The following is a 22,529-nucleotide window of genomic DNA, read 5'->3' on the forward strand; positions in this document are numbered from 1 at the left end:
AACCCACGCAGACACAGGGAGAACTTGCAAACTCCACACAGGCAGTACCCAGAATCGAACCCGGGTCCCTGGAGCTGTGAGACTGCAGTGCTAACCACTGCGCCACTGTGCCACAGTGGATGAGCAGAAATTTCCTCCAATTAAATATTGAGACGATCAAAGCTATTGTCTTTGGTCCCCACCACAAACTCCGTTCCCCAGCTACTGACTCCATCCCTCACTCTGGCAACTTTCTAAGGTGGAACCTGACTGTTCTAAACCTTGCAGTCATATTTGACCCTGAGATGAGCTTCCAACCACATATCTGCATCATAACTTAGACTGCCTATTTTCACCTCCATAATATTCCAACTCTGCCCATCCCTCAGCTCATCTGCTGCTGAAACCCTCATTCGTGCCTTTGTTACCTCTCGACTTGACTATTCCAATGCACTCCTGGCTGGCCTTCCATGTTTTACCATATGTAAAATTAAGGTCATCCAAAACTCTGCTGCCTGTGTCCTAATTAGCACCAAGTTCAATTCACCTTTCACCCCTGTGCTTGCTGACCTACAGTGGCTCCCAGTTAAGCAATGCCTCACTTTTTAAACTTCTTATCCTTGTTTTCAAATCCCTCTATGACCGCACCCCTCCCTATCCCTGTAGTCACACAACCCTCTGAGATATTTGTGCTCCTCCAATACTGGATTCTTAAGCATCTCCGATTTTAATCACTCCACCATTCATGACCATATCTTCAACTGCTCAGACCTTAAGCTGTGGAATTCCCTCCCTAAACCTCTCTGGGATGAGTTCTTTTATATTATACAATATAAATGAGATGCTTGCAGTCCAGTTGGTTGAAGTTCTCAAATCGGTTTATTACAGCTAAACTGTATTTACAGAACTTGTGTCTACGTGTTGCAGCTGCAGAGTGACTCTGGCTTATGGTCACATGACTATGTTCTGGTATTTAGCTCATTAGCATACTAAGATCTTAAAAGGCTATCACTCTTAAAGGCAATCATAGAACATTCTCCACCTCTCTCCTCCTTTAAGGCATTCCTTAAAACCTAACTCTTTGATCAAGCTTTTGTTCATTTGCCCTAATATCCCTTGGAGTCATAGAGTTATACAGCACAGAAACAGGCCCTTCAGTCCATCGTGTCTGTGCCCGGCCATCAAGCACCTATCTATTCTAATCCCATTTTCCAGCACATGGCCCGTAGCCTTGTATGCTATGGCGTTTCAAGTGCTCATCTAAATACTTCTTAAATGTTGTGAGGGTACCTGCCTCTACCCTTCAGGTAGTGTGTTCCAGATTCCAACCACCCTCTAGGTGAAAAAGTTTTTCCTCATCCCCTATAAACATCCTGCCCCTTACCTTAAATCTATGCCCCCTGGTTATTGACACCTCCGCTAAGGGAAAACGTTTATTTCTATCTATCCTATCAATGCCCCTCATTATTTTGTATACCTCAATCAGGTACCCCCTCAGCCTTCTCTGCTCTAAGGGTAACAACCCTAGCCTATCCAGTCTCTCTTCATAGCTGAAATGCTCCAGCCCAGGCAACATCCTGGTGACTCTCCTCTGCACCCTTTCCAATGCAATCACATCCTTCCTATAGTGTGGCAACCAGAACTGTACACAGTACTCCAGCTGTGGCCTAACTAACATTTTATACAGCTCCGTAACTTCCCTGCTCTTATATTCTATGCCTCGGCTAATAAAGGCAAGTATCCCATATGCCTTCCTAACCACCTTATCTGCCTTCAATGATCTATGGACAAGTACAAGGTCCCTCTGTACTTCCTAGGGTCCTACCACCCATTGTATATTCCCTTGATTTGTTGGTCCTCCCAAAATGCATCACCTTACACTTCTCAAGATTAAATTCCATTTGCCACTCCTCCGCCCATCTTACCAGCCCATCTATATCGTCCTGTAATCTGAGGCTTTCCTCCTCACTATTTAGGACACCACCAATTTTTGTGTCATCTCGATGTGGTGTGGTTTCATATTTTGTTTGATATTGCTGCTGTGAAGGATCTTGTGATATTTTATTACATTGAAGGTGCGATACAAATGCAAGTTGTTGTTGTTGCCATGCTTGTTAGCGATCAGCTGCTTGGAGGCTCCGTTAGTGGGACGTCCCTGATTTCTGCGGTAGTGACGTTGAGCCGGAGCCGGATTTGGACCTGAAAGAGAGAGACTGGAAGGTGAGGAACAGGGAGCTGGGTTGGGCGGAGGGCGGGCAGACACCGGAACAGCAGCCCTGACTCCGGGGCTGTGACAGTGGGAATCCGGGGGACTCGTGTCCCGGTCGCTCTTGTCCTGTCGGCGCTGGTTCCCGGCGACTAGGCCGCGGCTCAGGCCAGCCGCTCGAGTAGAGAGGAGTCCTGGGGGCCGCTACCCTGCTGCTCCTCCCACATTTGGCAGGTCACTGACCTACACCCAGATCACCCCTGGCTTTTTTTTTAAACAAACTGACCTTTCGTTCAAACTAAATGATATAATTAATTGATTAAATTCTCAAAACTGTGTTTAAATGGGATTTTAATGTTGCCTCTGCCTTCAAAGTCAAAGCCCAGTCCTAATATTCCACCAATGTTGCTAGTTTCATGTCAGGGAAATACTACTTGGAATCCAACTGCCTGTCCCAGTCAACGGACCTGTCAGCACATATGTTGAGTCTAACCGTTTTAAATCTTATAAACGTAAACGTTATCTCATTTATTTATGTTGGGGTTTTCTGAGTGAGATTGTCCCCTGAGTTAATAATTAAAATGTTTTTCCATGTTTCTCAGTTTGCTTTCCACATTTTTAATGTGTGTTTCCAACCCCATTTCAGTTTCTTCTCGCATTCCCACATGCAACAGGCTATATGCCAACTGGTGCTATTGAGAGTAACGGGTACATATTTTGATTCAAAAGTTGTTGCCTCTTTTGAAGATTTACACATTTTCAGAGTCAATACCGTTCTTGGCCAATTTTTACAGCCCCTGCCAGTGTCTTGTTCATGTCAACATTGTGCAGGTGGCATGTTCCCAGCTTTCTGGCTGTGCTGCTGAGCTGACAGCTACAGGAAACATAGTGAGTTACTTGTGCTATAGATGAGATTAGTGGGTGCAGAGATGAAAAGATCCATCCTTCCAGTCCCTGCTGTAGACTTATTATGTTTCAATATTACTCTGACTTTCTAAATGGCCAGCCCTTATGAGAAACAAATCTTTGTCATTTGGACAAACTTGAAATTACTTTTTGGTTTAGTAATTCACTTCCCATCCCCCATCCAACCCCCATCCCAACCCCAGCAGAAGCATATTTGATCAGTAATTTTGTAAAAATAATTTCTGAAACTGTCAGAACTATCAGTTGCTTGATTTTTGTTGCAGCTCTTTATTTTTACTTTCTAATTTTTGCTTAAGAAAAGTTGTTGGTAGTTATAATTTTATTTTCCAAGCCTTGATGATGAAAGAGATCATGGAAACTTTAATTATGGTAGTGCATTTCGAAGCATGTTGTTTAACTAGTCATCTGTCAAAGAAACTGCCGAGCAGTATTTAACCAGAGAAAATGTCACTACAAAGAGATAAATGATATTTTAGTTTAAACTCATTTATTTAAAGTAACCTTTCATTTTTCACCACGTTGTGTGGGATATGAATCAGTTTTATCTGTATTTAATTGTTTTCTGTTAAATTATTTAAGATTGTGCTTTGGGATTTTTTCTTTGTTAAAGGTGCTATATTAAAGCAATTTTTTATTAAAACCACATGGATTTTAATATTTTAAATGACTTATGTCATTGCATTTTGAATTTAGTTTAAGGTTTGGCATAGTATGAATTTTTCACTTGAGTGTGTACGATCATGCACTTAACCCTTAAATATCGCAGTAAATATGTGCTAATGTTCGAATGCTTAATACCATTCTAGAAAGCAGTTTTGAAAATCATTGTGCAACTTAATTTGTACCTGCATTAGAACTTAGCACAGAGGTATAATAATTCTGAAAATTGAATCTTGCTTACATCTTGACCATTTATCCATTTTCTTCATGCATCTTGACTATTTTAATTATATATTTCTCTAACTTCTGTCAGTGAAATTTGTGGATGTAACTAATAACACCTGAAAATAGCTTCTAATTGCTTTCATTCTTAGGGTAGAACAGGTAGGCATTTGGTTACTAAGTGAAGAATAGGGAGATTGTAGCTTCATGCTTCTCTTTATTTTTTTTTCAGTCCCAGTTAATACTGCACACGCGCTCTCTCCACATCTTTACCAGATTATCTTTTCAACTGATGTTTAAATTGCTTCTCTCCCTGACATGTTCTCTCACCTTCATTCCTCTTCCTTCCTTGCTATGTGGTAATTGGGAAGAAATATTTACAGATTCATACACCAGTCTGCAGTGAAAATTGCTGCTGTTGATGATTTACTGCAGTTTTTTCTGTTGTGGTAAAGATGGACTTGCATATGTAGTACCTGTTGTATTTTATGGAAGTATAAATTACTTCAGAATCTGTGTACAGTTTCAAAATTTGCGGATGACTCCAAATTGGGCTTGTGGTTAATACTGAAGAATAAATGTAAGGTGATACATTTTGGTAGGAAGAATAAAGAAGCCACATATTCCTTGGAAAATGAAAGTCTAAATGGGGTAGAGGAGCAAAGAGATCTAGGAGTACAGATACATACATCACTCAAAGTAGCGACACGGGTTAATAAGGCTATAAAAAGGAAAGAAAGCAGCATGGATTTAGAGGGATGGAATTGAAAAGCCGAGAAGTTATGCTAAACTTGCATAGAACCTTGGTTGGACCACATGTGGCTGACTGTGCTCATTTCTGGTTTCCATTTATAATAATATAGAGACATTTGTGAAGGTGCAAAAACAATTTATTAGAGATGAGAATGGAGCGGTTATAGCTATCAGGAAAGTTTGAATAAGCTAGGGCCTTTTCTTTCCAAAAAGAAAGCTGAGGGGTAACGTGACAAAGGTCTTCATGATTATTAAAGGATTTGATAGAGTATACGTAGGAAAAAATGTTTCTGTTTGAAGACCAAAATTAGAGGTCATAAATATCAGAGAGTCACATAATCCAGTAGGGAATTCAGGATAAACTTCTTTCGCAAAGAGTGATTTGAATGTGGAACCCACTACCACAAGGCCAGTTGAATTGAACAGCATAGATGCATTGAAGGGGTTGCTAGATAAACACATGAAGGAGAATAGAATAGGAAATTCTATGCTATAGGTAAAGTTTTACCAGTTTCTCTCTTTGTCAAAGCACTTTACAGGCTAATCTCCCAACATGTGAGATTTTATGAAACAAAACTCATCTTTAAGCAAATCTGCTGAGATTGAATGCCCACATTGACTGTTTGACCATCATTTCTGCGCAAAATGTTCTTTTTAAAAATGGCCCAGGTACGAAGCTTACAGTTATCCAAGTGCACCACTCTTAGCTAATGAGCAACTTACAATGTTTTGGATTTAAATTACTAGTGGAATGATTATTAATATTCGCTGGTACGGACATTGCAAAACCAAAAATTCAAGTGCGTTCAGGTAATTTCTTTTATGCATTCGTGAATTATGTATGTGGCTGGCAAGGCCAGCATTTATTGCCCTTAACTGGCTTGCTAGGCCATTTCAGAGGGCAGTTAAGAGTCAGCCACATTTCTATTGATTTGGAATCACATATAGGCCAGACTGGATAAGGTTTTTACAGCAATCCAGTAAGTGACATGCTCACCAATACTGATACTACCTTTTTATTCCAGATTTATTTATGAATTGAATTTAATTTCCTCAGCTGCCAAGGTGGGGGATTTGAAGACGTCTCTGGATTGCTCTACAGGCTTCTGGATTGCCAGTCCAGTAACATAGCCACTATCTACCTGTTCCCCATGTTTGCTATATGCTATCTAAGATGGTTTCGATTTTTGCTTCTGGACCAAACAATCCAGTAGAAGTGGGGATGGTGAAGGGTGTGCATCCCTGTCAATTAACAAAACTATGATTTGAACGGTGTTCCTTTGAAAAGATGGAAACTATAATTTTGATGGTCCAAGCGTCCCGAATTTCTTTGTACTAACCAAGGAACATCATAGATTGTGTTCTTTGTAACATTTTTTAAAAAATCATTGATGTTCTTCGTTAATCTATAAAGAAACCAGACAGAAATGGACTAGATCTGTATTGCTTTGAGATTCACATTGTCCATTAAAAAATTGTGGAAGGTTACTCATCAGATGTTGAAGCTTCTACTCCTATCTTCCTCTGTTGGGGGAGGCCAGAACAAGAGAGCGTAACCTTTAAATTTGAGCTTGGCTGTTCAGGGGTGATGTCTGGAAGCACTTCTTCAATCAAAGGATATTGGAAATCTGGAACTCTCTTTTTCCCCCCCCCCAAAAAAAAATTGTTAAGGCTAGATCAATTGAACATTTTAAAATGGAGATTGATGGTTTTTTTGTTTTAAAAAAAGTTACAGAACCAAGGTGGGTTGATGGAGTTAAGATGCAGATCAGCTATGATCTAATTGAATGGCGAAACAGGTTCGAGAGATTGAATGGCCTCCTCCTGTATTCCTCCTCCTACTCCATTCCACCTCCGCCTAAGCACATTTTTGAGGGTTGCTACATCCTGCATTCTCAAGTTTTTTTTTTGTGTGAACAGATATTCGCTTTAGAACCATTATCTATCTAACTCTATATTGAGAAAGAAAAACATTATTGTTCCCACGGAGCTCTTGTATGTTAAAATAAGGCAAGTATCAATGCTTTCCTATTAAATCAACTTGCAGTGTGCTGGAAAGTGTCATCCTTCCAGAAGATTTGAAGGATGTATTCACCGCAGCGGAGGGACTTTATATCGGTGACTCTGGGTAATCAGGCTGGAAGGACCTATGACAACAGTAAGACCTGGAGGAGGCAATCCTGCTGGAGGGTAAGACAAATCACACAGTATCCTTCATCAATATCTATAGACCCTGAGGTTGAATTGGGAGATAGTGGCTTTAGTTGAATGAAAGGAACAAAACAACTTCATTATTTTGTAAAGCAGGAGTATATGCAGTTTGTTTTAAGAGCCTATTGATTGAGCCCTGCTTTTAAAGGCAGTGCCAGTCTGTTGAATAGGGGTGAGAGAGGGCTGGGAGGGGAAGTACTTAGTCTTCAATGCAAGTTGAAGGGTTAGATTCCAAGTACCCTTCTTCTATAAGTTATTTATTAGGTTTTGATGGTTTTTGTGCTTATCAGAGAGAAGAATGTCATCTTTTGGGGATGTCATTCCTATTTTGTTGGGTGTAGCATGATGTGAAAAAGGCAGTGTGACTAAACACCTCTTAATCCCTTCACAGTGTTGGAAGAAGGGACAAAGTTTTCTGATTTCAGATAGGGCAATACTGAAGGCATGAATAGAAGCTTCTATTGATTACGAGGTAGCTGGGTTCGAGATAGGCCAATCAGCAGGGTTTTCTTTAACTGTTTCTCATTCTGTTTAGTTCAGTGAGTGTTTGCATTTTCCATGCAATAGTTATCTAAGACTGGGTATTCAATGAAGATAGAGCCTGGATCCCACTTAGCTGTACTACTTTGTGATTAGAAACAGCAAGGGGAATTTGTAGAATTAGTGCTTGCCACAGCCCTGTGCTTTCATAAAATTGCTTTTGCTAATATGAGGGTATATAATGTGGCTCTGGGAGGGAATGTTCTGTTCAGGAGCTGCTGAATTACTATTTACTTAATGTTGTCCCACTGAGCTAGTTTAGGGGTATCCAAGCTATTGTTTTTGTGGGCCACATACATGCATACCATAGAGCTTTGGTGACCATGTATAAAGAGTAAATGCACGTACCTACTAATTTGCATCTAAAGCTGATGCCAACAAGATTGTAGTGTCCCTTTTGTGGGATTTATCCACCAAAGCAACAATGATGCTAAAAGTATAGCTTCTTTCCAAACCTTCAGATCCACACAATTCAAACAGGACAAACCAGCAAATAAGAAATACAAGTGCGGATAGGGCTTCAGAGACGAGATTCAGTGCTTCAGAGCTGAAATTTGTTGACACCCTGGTGTAAAGGTCTGGTGTAGTGGTCAGTGGGTGACCGATTCAATTCCTGATAAAGCTTGATAAGGGGGAGGGAAAAGTCAGTCAAGGTTCAATAAAAAAAAGTTTGCTTTCAAACACAGCATGGAGGTTAAAATCATACTGAAGTTTCAGTCAGAATCCAAAATTAGATGAACTGTTTTGTAGCCTCTCGCCCACCACCCAAAAAGAGTTTCGCAAATGCAGTAACCTAGCATTATATTTCAGATGTTGCGAAATATGGGTTTTTGATCTAGTCAATGTTTTGTTGCTGATCGTGACTGGGATCTCATTGAATAGAATGGTGCTTTTCCACCAGCAAGGAGAGGAAATAAGGCTACTTGACTCGTGCTAACCTTGCACATCTGCTGATGAATAGCTAAAGAATGGCTTTGATGGACACTGAGTAGGTCTCCAGCCTGTCCTCTTACTCAGGAAAAGGATGTGGTGTAAGGATACTTATCAGTGGAAAATAGGGAGAAAGGAAATAATTTCACAAAAAGAAGATAACATGCTCCTGAAGCTTGGAAAGCATGATATTTTTTGTGAGATATTTACTTTTAAGAATTTGACATCTCAAGTTACATTTCATGTTCACTGTTTTGCTTTTTCAAAACAATTCACTTTTCAAACCAGAAATGGAAACAACTATCAAGATTGCAGCGGAGCCTAATTGCATTCCTGTTCGCATTCATGGTGGTTTGTGGTATTGCAGCATACCCTAACCTGTCTGAACGCTGGCAAGGTAGGAACCACCCCATTCTTTTGTACTCGAATTTTTCTTAAGCTGCCAATTTGAACACAAGCCCAGAGTAATAAGACAATTTTACTTAAAAATTCTGACTGTTGTGGCAGTGATACAGATTGAAGTTACTACTTATCACAGTTGTGATAACATCTTTTTCTGTTAGTAATATGTTCAGGGTAAATTGTACAATAGCAGTAAAAACAGAAAATTATGTAAACAGTCAGCAGGTCAGGCAACATTAGTGAAGAGAGAAGCAGAGTTAACCTTTCATCCGATCTGAAACATTGGCCCAGATTTTGCATCAAGTATAATGGTGAGGCGAACAGTACTCACTGTTACTCCGGAATAAATCAGACAGCAACTGCTGGGGCTGCATTTTACCAGCCCCTCGACGCCATGTTTTGTGGTGGAGGAGGCCCATAAAATGCAAGCGAGAGAGGCCTGCCATGACCCATGACGCCGAAAAGGCCCCCCTGGATATTAGCGGCGGGAGTGCAGCCCCCCCCCCGCTACTTGGCGGCGGGGCCTTCATTAAAACATTTAAATGAGCGTTGATAAAATTGAAATGAACTTACTTGCCGACGGCAGCCGTCCCACACGAATTCTAGGGTCAACCAGTCGCGACTCGTGTGCCTTCGGAACTCTTGCTCTCTCGCTCTCAGTTCCACCTTTCTTTCCCAATCTTTATTTTGCTTTCTATACATGTTTTTACATTGAATTAAATCTAATTTATACTATCTGTTTTTGACTGTGTGTGGCTCAGTGAGGATTCTTCAGTTTAACTGGTTGACGCACCTCCCTGTTTCTTGTCCTACTCACTGAAGCCTCATATCCCCATAGAGGGTTTACGCCGGAATAGATTGCTAGATAGTGTAAGTTGCTATTGAAAAGCTCGCCAAAGGTTTGGGCAGCTGTCAGCATGATGAACGACAAGCCCTGCTCCTTCACCGCTGACTGAAAACTCCAGGCTGTTAACTCTCTTTCTCTCTCCACAGATGGTGCCTGAACTGCTGGGTATTTTCAGCATTTTCTGTTTATATTTCAGACTTCCAGCATCTAGTATTCTGCTTTTCTTTTAATAATATAATAGAAATTTTGGTCCTGTGTAGCATGATGGTGTATTTGCATGGAAAACTTTTGTAGTCTATGAATATTTGTTCTACTTGGGCCATTCACAAATAACCTAACTTTAGTTTTATTCAATAACTGTTACAGTATAAAATGATTCATTTTACTTTAACCTGAAGCACTATTTATGTATATTCTGCTAAATTACTTCATGCTACATGCCACTTATAATACCCATTCTTCTCCTTGCCAGGCTTATCTGGTATATTTGTGATCATTGCACTTCCTTTCTCCCCATTGTCTACGTTCAGCCTCATGAACTGGTTTTAACTTGTGCGACCTGAACATTGACTGCGGGTTTAGACTGCTCATGCAGATCTCATTGACAGCACACTTTACTTCCAGCTTATTTCTGAAAGGTTGGACAAACTGACAGCATAAGTGGCCCAGGAGGTGATTGTACGCAGGAGGCTCAATATTAGCAGAAAGCTATATGCAGCCTACTCTTAATTTGAAGTTGTTTAATTGGAACCATCTGTTGAATTTGAATTGAACTCATGCAAAACAAAGCCCTCCTGTTAAATTTTATTAAAATCTCTTAAATTTGCTGGGAAATGTTGAATTCTTTTCAGCAAAAACCACACACTTCAAATGCTTGGATCATGATATATTTCTTCCTTGGACGTATATTATGGTTGGTTGGAGTAGTTTGCTCTCATGTTAATTTTCTTCTTAGTTTTTTTTATTGCCTCTTTGTAAAATTGTTCTGTTTGACATCTCTTCCTAATCTGACTGAATTAAATCATGGGCAAATGCCAAACCTTGTTGTAAGTGTTTGCCACAGCAGGCTGGGGCACAGCTGTGTTATGTCATACAGTGTACCTCTCGGGCAGAAAGGCTTTCCTGGATTCTATTAACAGAATGAAGCAAAAAACAACGTTGTTACAGATGGTGTGCGTCAACTTCACCGATGTGATTTTAACACATAGCAAGTTCCTAGTTTCAGCAGGGCTATTTGGAAATGCCTAAATAGTATATGAGGGAACAAAAACAAGAAATGCTGGAATCACTCAGCAGGTCTGGCAGCATCTGTGGAAAGAGAAGCAGAGTTAACGTTTCGGGTCAGTGACCCTTCTTTGGAAGTATATGAGGGATTCGTTCAAAGAAGGAAAATATCAGAGACTGCAACCTCCAGATCCTCCTTAACAGCCAGTTCTGAATGGAAATTGGTAAAGGGTTGAGCATAGGCCACATGTCGCAACTCTGTCAAGAGCTTAATGCATCAAGTGCAAGGAAACCTCACAAGGTACATGTCAAGCAACCCACATTGACCATGGGGACCTGATGCCTGGTCCCTGCTCACGCTGATACTGGTTTGTACAGCATGAATCTTTATGATGCCAAACAAGTAAGATGTTTATAAAGCCCGTGTGCAGATTTTGAAGGCATCTTATTTTATTTCTTCCCTATTTCCCCCTCCTGTAGTCTCCCTGCACCATACACCTTGCCCGGCCAAGAGGACGGGATGGAAACCTACTCCTGAGCCTCTACTAAAGCACTGTAGGAGCATTGTCTTGACTGTGAATGAGTACCGTAGAAACTCTTACCTCAAAGCACTTTGTGAACGCAGACCTTGATGCTTACAAATGAAATTTGATGTATCACCACTAACACAAAATATCAGCAAACAAATCACCAAGTGCTCTTAATCTTTTTTTATGAGACTTGGAAATGAGTGGTGGATATGAAATGCTGGATAAAAGCTTTAAATTCTGTTCATCCAAATAAATTGCTCTCATGATAGTAAAGTGAGATGGAATTTCATATCTGCATCGTTGCTTTTTGCAAATGAAGGTTGGAAGCCTCATTTGCTGATCTAAAATGTACTGATTTGAAATTATAAATGTAAACCACATTTCTCAAAAACAAGCCCCAAATAAACTGTTTTCTTTTCATTCTTGGGATGTGAGCATTACTAGCAAGGCCAGCATTTACTACCCATCTCTAATTGCCCTTGAAAAGGTGATGGTGAGCCACCGCCTTGAACCGCTGCAATCCATGTGGTGTAGGTGGACCCACAGTGCTGTTACGAAGGGAGTTCCAGAATTTTGACTTCACAACAGGGAAGGAACGGTGATATAGTTCTCATTCAGGATGGTGTGTGACTTGGAGGGGAGCTTGCATGTGTTCCCATGCGTCTGCTCCCCTTATCCTTCTAGGTGGTAGAGGTCGTGGCTTTGAAAGGTGCTGTCGCAGGAGCCTTGACGAGTTGCTGCAGTACATCTTGTAGATGCTACACACTGCTACCACTGAGCGCAGAGATGGAGGGAGTGATTGTTTTAGTTGGTGGATTGGGTGCTTTGTCTTGGATGGTGTCAGACTTCTTGAGTGTTGGAGCTGCACTCATCGAGGCAAATGGAGAGTCGTCCAGGCCATTCCTGACTTGTGATTTGTAGATGGTAGGTTTGAGGAGTCAGGAATTCCCAGCCTCTGACCTGCTCTTGTCACAGTATTTAATGTGGCGGTCCAGTTCAGTTTTTGATTAATGGCAAGTCTCGGGATGTTAATGGTGGGTAATTCAGTGATGATAATGCTGTTGAATGTCAAGGGGGGAATGATTAGATTCTCTCTCGCGGAAAATGGTCATTGCCTGCCACTTGTGTGGCGTGAATTTTACTTGCCATTAATCAGTCGGGTTCTGCACCTCCATCGTGGTTGAATGTTGTCCAGGTCTTGCTGCATATGGACGCAGGCTGCTTCAGCATCTGAGGAGTTGTGAATGGTACTGAACACTTGCAATCATCAGCGAAAATCTGCACTTTTGACCTTGTAATGGAGGGAAGGTCTTTGCTGAAGAAGTTGAAGATGGTTGGGCCTAGGACACTGCCCTGAGAACCTCCTGCAGTGATGTCCTTGGGCTGAGGTGATTGGCCCCCAGTAACCACAACCATCTTCCTTTGTGCTAGATGTGACTTCAGCCAGCAGAGAATTTTCCCTAACTCCCATTCACTTCAATTTTGCAACTCTTATCAAGGATCTCATTTTCAATCCCAGCGTTGTGGTGTGGTCACCAAGGCAAAAGTATAGATAGATATAGGTGCTTATGGCAGCTTTACCCCTTGTAACTAGGTACAGTCACTGGAGATAAAAGTTTTCTCGTAGTGGATTGACTCGATTGAGTTCAGTCGAACAAAGAATCAGGCAGAGTGTATAATGGATGCTGATCCGCTGCCACCGGTTCTGCACCTCCATCATGGTTGAATTTTATTCCCACTCAGCCTCTGGAGAGTGTGTGGCAAAACACAGTCTATGAAGGGAGCTGCTCCTGGGAAGATGAAAGCTGCTGAGTGCATATGAAAACCAATATCATGCTAGCACTTCTTTAGTACTTGGGGCTAGTAAGTTGGAATGTTAAAGTGAAGTTTGTGTGTAATGCAGTCTTAAAAGAAAAAAAGGCTTTTAGTGACATAGTACTCCCCCACTGGTTTAATTTTGAACATAATTGCCTTCCCTATGTCTTAGCAGCTTTGCTCCTCCCGTGCAATTCTTGATTCTTGGGTCCAGGTACCTTTATATGTTTCCCAGAGTGACAATTCAGTGACCTGAGCAGCAAAAGGGAAAATTATTGGCATTTCATGGGAACTGTGACATTTAGTGTCAGGATCATGTTCTGTGTTCATGGCCCCTTTATTGTGCCTTTCCACGTTGACTTTTTTCAATTAGAATGGCTGTCAATACTTTCCTAGGTGAAGCATGCATCTGACATGGCGTTATGCTATTTTAAACATCAATTTGTTAAAACCTGCATCACCCAGTGAAGATATGCTGGGATAAGGCTTACATGTGATTGACTGCATATTATGTATTGCTGAAAGCATGTAACGTTGTGGATCAGGGTTTAGAATCCTCTAACTGAAGTACACACTGATGTTTTAGTTGGTTGAAAATAGGTAACTTTGTGCTGAATGGTATCCTTTTGAATACAACTTCAGACTTTTCAGTTGCATCTCGGGGTTCTAAATTGTTTAATAGCACCTGTGATTGCAGAAACTTAAGCCCTATAGCAGGATTCTGATGTCTTCGAGCAGTCACTATCTGCAGTGCGATTGAGTGCAGCAATAACTCTTGTAGTTATTTGTCCTATAATATTGAACTGCAGCACCCTATCAAGCTATTTTACGCCAACCTGATTCCACTGATCTACCACTGAACAACTGTACACAAATAAGATCTTCAGTTTGGCAGCCACTGTTACACCTTTTAGGTTTGATGATTGTAGCATCATGACATGGCTATGGGTTTGACTATATGTTCTGGGCCAGGAATATTTCTTTCCATTCCATTCCATCTCTTTCTTCCCAAAAGGAAAACAAAACATTTTTCCTTCAGCTGACCAGATAAGCTCATTGCTTGTTGGATGTATTCTGAAATAGAACATGATCAAAGTGTCTTTCCACATTAAAAAAAAAACCTCTGTCATGTCATATATTTTACTGTGCCTCGTTGAAGTGGATGAAATGCAGGGCTTGTAATACATGTACTTCCTTTGCTGTCTTAAACACTTAATATTCAGGAACAACTAGCCATGCCCCTAAAGTGTTTCAAGGTTCAGCTGTCTCATGGGTCTGGTTTGGCTCTCTGAGCTGAGAGAACTCTTTTAACCTTTAACTTTATGTTCTAGTGTGGAATATGTGACGTGGTTCAATTTTCATAGAACTATAGTCGAGGAAGTGGAAAAATATCTAGTGGTTGTGCAGCTGAAGTTGCTTTGATATGTTATATATTTTCTGCATCTGTCTCCTGACCATGCTAATTCTTGCTGGAGTAATTTCACAGGTGTCAGCAGCTCTCTGGTATTTTGACCAAGTGATCATTCGTCCCACATGAGCCGAAAAGTTGGCATTTTTTGCACATTATGTGATCCCAGACGCTATCAAAGCTGAGCACTACCATGTTCTCGTTTGACTCTGTAGTGATCCAGAGTTATCCTTGGCTCAGTGGTAGCTCTTGCTGTGTGCCAGAAGATTGTGGCTTTGAACTGATGTGAAATATTTCACAAGTTCATGAAAGGCATTTGATAAGGTTCCAGACAAATCACTGCACAGGTACAGCCTCAAGGAGGCTGGAATACAAAGAGGAGGAAGTTGTGCTTTAGTTGTACAGGTCCTGGATCAGACCACATCTTGAATTAGTGCATTTAGCTATTGACGTTGTCCCTTAGGAAGGATGCATTGACTTTGCAGTGTGGACTCTCTAGAATTATACCAGGATGACCAGTTAAATTAGGACTAATTGCCTAAAACTTGTATTGCTTTGAGTTTAGAAGGTTGAGGGGTGATCTAATGAAGGTGTTGAAAATGAAGAAAATTGGAGTAGGTACAGAGGAATTATTTCTTCTGGTGGTGGAATTCCAGAACAAGGAGGCACATTCTCCAAATTAGAGCTAGGCCATTCAGGAATTAAATCAGGAAACGCATTTACACAAAAGGAAGTAGAAATTTGGAATTCTCTCCCCAAAAGGCTGTGAATGCTGGGTCAATCAAAATTTCCAAGACTAAGATCAATAGATTTCTGTTGGATAAGGGTATCAAGGGAGATGGACCAAAGGCAGGTAAATGGAGTTGAGGTGTTTATATTTAACTGTTTTTAAAATTTTGTGCAGTAACAGATCGGGGGTTGCACTTCGTTCAAGGGAGCATTCTAACTTTAATCCATTGAAATTTTAAAGTGTAGTGCTTAGTGCAATGTTCGTAAATTCTCTTGTATAGTAATGTTACATTTCAGATCAAAAAAAAATTGCTGCCCTTGTGCCACAGCATATTGATGTTTGCTGTTCTCTTTGTACATGTCGTCCCCAGTCTTAATATGACCGGGTTAATACTTCGATTAGATTAATTTTTTTTATTTGAAGTATTCCTTTTATATCCCATTCAATTCAGCATTCACAGAAATTTTTTGATGCATATAAATTAAGCGATACTGCTTCCAGGATCCCATCACATGATTGTCATCGAATTTAAATCTCGAGAATGTGGATGAGGGATACACATGTATTTGTATTCTAATATAAAAGCAAAATACTGCGGATGCTGGAAATCTGAAACAAAAACAAGAAATGCTGGAATCACTCAGCAGGTCTGGCAGCATCTTTTTTTTTAGAATTAGAATTTTTAGAATTAGAACATTACAGCGCAGTACAGGCCCTTCGGCCCTCGATGTTGCGCCGACCTGTGAAACCATCTGACCTACACTATTCCATTTTCATCCATGTGTCTATCCAATGTCTACTTAAATGCCCTTAAAGTTGGCGAATCTACTACTGCTGCAGGCAGGGCGTTCTGTGGAAAGAGAAGCAGAGTTAACGTTTCGGGTCAGTGACCCTTCTTCGGAACTGACAAATATTAGAAAAGTCACAGATTATAAACAAGTGAGGTGGGGGTGGGGCAAGAGATAACAAAGGAGAATTTGTATTCTGTCTTGCCAAAGCTTTCCTATATTGCCCAGATGCCTTTGTTGTGTCTCATTCACAAACAGGATGTGGCCATGTATTCTTATTACACTTGAATTTCCTCAGAGATTTATGGCTAATTGAAGTATAGCTGGGTGAAATATATAGAATGGTGAGTTTGCAATTAAGATATACATGCTACAGGCTGAAGTTGGACAGTGCTCTTGTTCACTTGCTAACAGTTAAGCAACCCAGGCTGCAATTACCTCAAAGCAAAATACTATGGATGTTGGAAATCTGAAATAAAAACAGAAAATGCGGGAAACGCTTGGCAGGTCTGGCAGCATCTGTGGAGAGAGAAACAGTTAATGTTTCAGGTCTGTGACCTTTCCCCTCTAGTGGAGAATGGTGTGGAATTTGAGGAAATGGGGGCGTAAGAAGGGACTTCATTTGCCTCTATCACTTCAGAACATCAGAACCATGTGTCCTGGGCTGTCGGAAGAACTTAGACAAATCAACGACTCTCGGAAGACTGCCATCATTAACAATGAGCTCAGTAGATTCAAGTGAACATTGCAGCACTTCAGGAGACATGCCTCCCTGCGAGCAGATCTCTGAGAGCAAGGCTACACCTTCTACTGGCAGGGTAGGGATCCTGAAGAACCAAGACAGCATGGAGTGGGCTTCGCCATCAGAAACTCTTTGCTCAGCATAATAGAGCCACCTTCAAATGGCTTCAGAACGCATCCTGTCCATCCGACTGCTCACCGCCTCCAGTCTAGTACACCTACTCAGCATCTATGCTCCAACAATCTGCTCCCCACCTGAAATTAAAGACCAGTTCTACAAGGAACTCCATAATATTCTTAATTCTCCTAAGTAGCATTCCTAATACCGAACATTTGTTCCTGCTGGGGGACTTCAACGCCAGGGTTGGGGCCGACCATGACTCATGGCCCTCCTGCCTTGGGCGCTATGGCATTGGAAGGATGAATGCGAATGGATAGAGACTGCTGGAGTTGTGTACCTATTACAACCTCTGCATCACCAACTCGTTCTTTCACACTAAACCCTGTCACCAGGCTTCATGGAGGCACCCAAGATCACGTCGTTGGCATCAGCTGGACCTCATTGTCACAAGGTGAGCTTCTATAAACAGTGTCCAAATCACACGCAGCTTCCACAGTGCGGACTGCGACATAGACCACTCCCTGGTGTGCAGCAAAGTTAGACGCAAAGCAAAGAAGCTATATCGCTCCAAGCAGAAGGGCCGCCCATGCATCAACACTAACAGAATTTCTTATCCACAGCTGTTACATAAGTTTCTAAATTCACTTGAAAAAGCCCTTCAAAACACTCCTGGAGGGGATGCAGAGACCAAGTGGGCCCACATCAGAGACACCATCTATGACTCAGCAAAGAGCACTTTTGGCAAACTTGAGAAGCAGAATGCAGACTGGTTTCAATCTGACTTTGAAGAGCTGGAACCTGTCATAGCCGCTAAGTGCATTGCATTGTTGAACTACAAGAAAGCCCCCAGCGAGTTGACATCCTTAGCACCTAAAGCAGCCAGAAGTGCTGCACAAAGAACAGCCAGGCGCTGTTCAAATGACTACTGGCAACACCTATGCATTCGGATCCAGCGGGCTTCCAACACCGGAAACATCAGAGGAATGTATGATGGCATTAAGAGAGCTTTTGGGCCAACCATCAAGAAGGTCGCCACCCCCCCCACCCTTGCGTCTAAATCAGGGGACATGATCACTGACCAACGCAAGTAAATGGACCGCTGGGTGGAGCACTACCTAGAACTGTACTCCAGGGAAAATGTCACTGATACTGCCCTCAATGCAGCCCAGTCTCTGCCAGTCATGGATGAGCTGGACGAACAGCCAAACAAATTGGAACTCAGTGATGCCATTGATTCTCTAGCCAATGGAAAAGCCCCTGGAAAGGATGGCATTACTCCTGAAATAATCAAGAGTGCCAAGCCTGCTATACTCTCAGCACTACATGAACTGCTTTGCCTGTGCTGGGACGAGGGAGCATTACCACAGGATATGCGCAATGCCAATATCATCACCCTCTATAAGAACAAGGGTGACCGCGGTAACTGCAACAACTACCGTGGAATCTCCCTGCTCAGCATAGTGGGGAAAGTCTTCGCTCGAGTCATTTTAAACAGACTCCAGAAGCTGACTGAGCGTGTCTACCCTGAGGCACAGTGTGGCTTTCGAGCAGAGAGATTAACCATTGACCTGCTGTTCTCCCTTCACCAGCTACAGGAGAAATGCCGCGAACAACAGATGCCCCTCTACGTTGCTTTCATTGATCTCCCCAAAGCATTTGACCTCATCAGCAGACGTGGTCTCTTCAGACTACTAGAAAAGATCGGATGTCCACCAAAGCTACTAAGTATCATCACCTCATTCCATGACAATATGAAAGGCACAATTCAGCATAGTGGTGCCTCATCAGACCCCTTTCCTATCCTGAGTGGCGTGAAACAGGGCTGTGTTCTCGCACCTACACTGTTTGGGATATTCTCCCTGCTGCTGTCACATGTGTTCAAGTCTTCAGAAGAAGGAATTTTCCTCCACACAAGATCAGATGGCAGGTTGTTCAGCCTTGCCCGTCTTAGAGCGAAGACTAAAGTACGGGAGGCCCTCATTAGGGAACTCCTGTTTGCTGATGATGCTGCTTTAACATCCCACACAGAAGAGTGTCTGCTGAGACTCATCGACAGGATTGCGGCTGCCTGCAACGAATTTGGCCTAACCATCAGCCTCAAGAAAACGAACATCATGGGACACGACGTCAGAAATGCTCCATCCATCAATATCAGCGACCACGCTCTGAAAGTGGTTCAAGAGTTCACCTACCCAGGCTCAACTATCACCAGTAGCCTGTCCCTCGATGCAGAAATCAGCAAGCGCGTGGGAAAGGCGTCCGCTGCTACATCCAGACTGGCCAAGAGAATGTGGGAAAATGACGCACTGACACGGAACACAAAAGTAGAGTGTATTAAGCCTGCGTCCTCAGTAGCTTGCTCTACAGCAGTGAGGCCTGGACAACGTATGTCAGCCAAGAGCGACGTCTCAACTCATTCTATCTTCGCTGCCTCTGGAGAATCCTTGGCATCAGGTGGCAGGGCAATATCTCCAATTTAGAAGTCCTCGAGGCAGTCAATATCTGCAGCATATACACCCTACTGAGCCAGCAGCACTTGAGATGGCTTGGCCATGTGAGCCACATGGAAGATGGCAGGCTCTTTAAGGACGCATTGTACAGTGAGCTCATCACTGGTATCAGACCCACCGGCCGTCCATGTCCCCGCTTTAAAGACGTCTGCAAACGCGACATGAAGTCCTGTGAAATGGACCACAAGTCATGGGAGTCAGTTGCCAGTGATCGCCAGAGCTGGTGGACATCCATAAAGGCGCGGGGCTAAGGAGTGGCGAGTCGAAGAGACTTAGCAGTTGGCAGATAAAAAGACAGAAGTGCAAGGGGAGAGCCAACTGCGTAACAGCCCCGACAACCAATTTTATCTGCAGCGCCTGTGGAAGAGTCTGTCACTTCAGGCACTGCTTCACAAACCACTGACCACCTCCAGGCGCTTATCCATTGTCTTTCGCGACTAGGAGGCCAAAGAAGATCAGTATTAAAATTAGGCTGAATCTTTTCCATGTCATTCCAACTTATGTATATTTTATATCATGCCACACTTTAAAAGCGTTTACAATTTTCTTCTTGTTAAACACTACAAAACGTTTACTGTTTGTAATTTTGAAAATTTTGACTTTGAGAATGGATTTGCAAAAATGAGTTGCACGAATACTTGGCATGAAATGTGGTTGCAGTCTTGAACAGATTATTACTGGTATGATTACTGAAAGACTTTTCAGTTTAAGAACTGCTGTTATATAGAAATTGAGACTTCAGAATTGGTCATGTCATTGGTAATTTTAGATGTTGATTATTGTAGTAAACACTGACTAAAAACCTAACGAGAGAAGCAATTAGCTCTGAAAACCACTTGTCATCCCCCTCCCCCCTCCCTGTGTTTACAGAACTTTGCCTCTTTTCCCCCCCACCCCCCCCACTTCATTTACTACTGTGGCAGGGGCTCTGACACAAATTTTCAAATCCTCTCTGGCCACTGGAGAGGTACCAGAGGATTGGAGGATAGCAAATGTGGTACCATTATTTAAGAAGGGCAGCAGGGATAAACCAGGTAATTATAGGCCGGTGAGTCTAACACCAGTGGTTGAGAAACTATTTGGAAAAAATTCTGAGGGACAGGATTAATCTCCACTTGGAGAGGCAGGGATTAATCAGGGATAATCAGCATGGCTTTGTCAGGGGGAGATCGTGTTTAACTAACTTGATTGAATTTTTTGAGACGGTGACGAAATGTGTAGATGAGGGTAAAGCAGTTGATGTCGCCTATATGGACTTCAGTAAGGCTTTTGATAAGGTCCCGCATGGGAGATTGGTTAAGATGGTAAGAGCCCATGGGATCCAGGGCAATTAGGTAAATTGAATCCAAAATTGGCTTAGTGGCAGGAGGCAGAGGGTAATGGTCGAGGATTGTTTTGGCCAGTGGAAGCCTGTGACCAGTGGTGTACCACAGGGATCGATGCTGGGACCCTTGCTGTTTGTAGTGTACGTTAATGACTTAGACATGATCAGTAAGTTCACAGATGACACAAAAATTGGTGGTGTCATAAATAGTGAGGAGGAAAGCCTTAGATTACAGGACGATATAGATGGGCAGAACAGTGGCAAATGGAATTTAATCCTGAGAAGTGTGAGGTGATGCATTTTGGGAGGAGGAACAAGGCAAGGGAGTATACAATGGATGGTAGGACCCTCGGAAGTACAGAGGGTCAGAGGGACCTTGGTGTACTTGTCCATAGATCACTGAAGGCAACAGCACAGGTAAATAGGTGGTTAGGAAAGCATATGGTTACTTGCCATTATTAGCCAGGCATAGAATATAAGAGCAGGGAGGTTATGATGGAGCTGTATAAAATGCTAGTTAGGCCACATCTGGAGTACTGCGTACAGTTCTAGGCACGACACTATAGGAAGGACGTGGTTGCACTGGAGAGGGTGTAGAGGAGATTCACCAGGATGTTGCCTGGGCTGGAGCATTTCAGCTATGAAGAGACTGAAAAGCTAGGGTTGTTTTCCTTAGAGTAGAGAAGGCAGAGGGGAGATGTGATTGAGGTATACAAAATTATGTGGGGCATTGATAGGTTAGATAGGAAGAAACTTTTCCCTTAGCGGAGGTGTCAGTAACCAGGGGGCATAGATTTAAGGTAAGGTGCAGGAGGTTTAGAGGGGATTTAAGGAAAAAAATTTTCACCCAGCGGGTGGTTGGAATCTGGCACTGCCTGAAGAGGTGGTCGAGGCAGGAACCCTCAACATTTAAAAAGTATTTAGATGAGCACTTGAAACGCCATAGCATACAAGGCTACAGGCCAAGCGCTGGAAAATGGGATTAGAACAGTTGGGTGCTTGATGGCTGGCATAGACACGATGGGCCGAAGGGTCTGTTTCTGTGCTGTATGACTCTGACTCTAATGAGTCATATCAGAACCAGATTTGCTGAAGCATGATTTCGGGAGCCGTTGGTTTTGCTTAATTATAAAATCATCCTTGCTTCTGTTGAACTTGAGAATGTGAGCTGCACAAACAATTCTTTGTGTGTAGACTAATTCTTGAGTGGTCAAGTTCATATGTAGAATATGTGAAGTTACGCCTTGACGTTTCCAGTATCATGCATAATAGACTGTACTAAAGTTTGTTAAAAGGTTAACAAGAGTGTTCCTCTGTGTTTAGCAGATGAAAGTTATCATGATGGAGAGTTGAAGCAAGCCAAGCCAGCCATTGGGCCAGATGTGGCTGTGCTGTTAACCAGGGCACTACCTTTCACACAACCACAGGTAATGGAATAATCTACAACTGATCGTAATTAAATCTGTTGTTGCTAAGTTTATGATGTCTGCTTTGAGTATCAGAGTCAGCATATGACAGAGGAAGGCTGTGTTGATAAGTTTGAACAGTAGGTGCTGATGACAGCAGAAAATTGACTCAGAAGATCGTGAACTAGACTGTTTGAAGAACCTAAATTAATTGTTCAATCTACTTGGCATTTACCTAACATTTCTTAAAAGGTT

General features: G+C 42.2%; 1 protein-coding gene across 2 annotated transcripts in view; it reads left to right on the forward strand.

Annotated features, from left to right (window-relative positions):
- Nucleotides 1-2,118: 2,118 nt before the first annotated feature.
- LOC137347760 (endoplasmic reticulum mannosyl-oligosaccharide 1,2-alpha-mannosidase-like) overlaps nucleotides 2,119-22,529 on the forward strand; it is a 75,206-nt gene continuing 54,795 nt past the window's right edge. Inside the window, exons 1-4 of one of the 2 annotated variants that reach the window (XM_068012673.1) lie at nucleotides 2,119-2,199; nucleotides 6,795-6,937; nucleotides 8,717-8,825; nucleotides 22,192-22,295. In XM_068012673.1, the coding sequence (XP_067868774.1) occupies nucleotides 6,833-6,937; nucleotides 8,717-8,825; nucleotides 22,192-22,295 (318 nt within the window). In that variant the 5' untranslated portion in view covers nucleotides 2,119-2,199; nucleotides 6,795-6,832. The remainder of the gene's footprint in view (nucleotides 2,200-6,794; nucleotides 6,938-8,716; nucleotides 8,826-22,191; nucleotides 22,296-22,529) is intronic. The other variant, XM_068012674.1, reaches the window with a different exon arrangement.

Source organism: Heterodontus francisci, chromosome 32 (genome assembly GCF_036365525.1).
Source record: "Heterodontus francisci isolate sHetFra1 chromosome 32, sHetFra1.hap1, whole genome shotgun sequence".
In the NCBI taxonomy this organism is placed as follows: Eukaryota; Metazoa; Chordata; class Chondrichthyes; order Heterodontiformes; family Heterodontidae; genus Heterodontus; species Heterodontus francisci.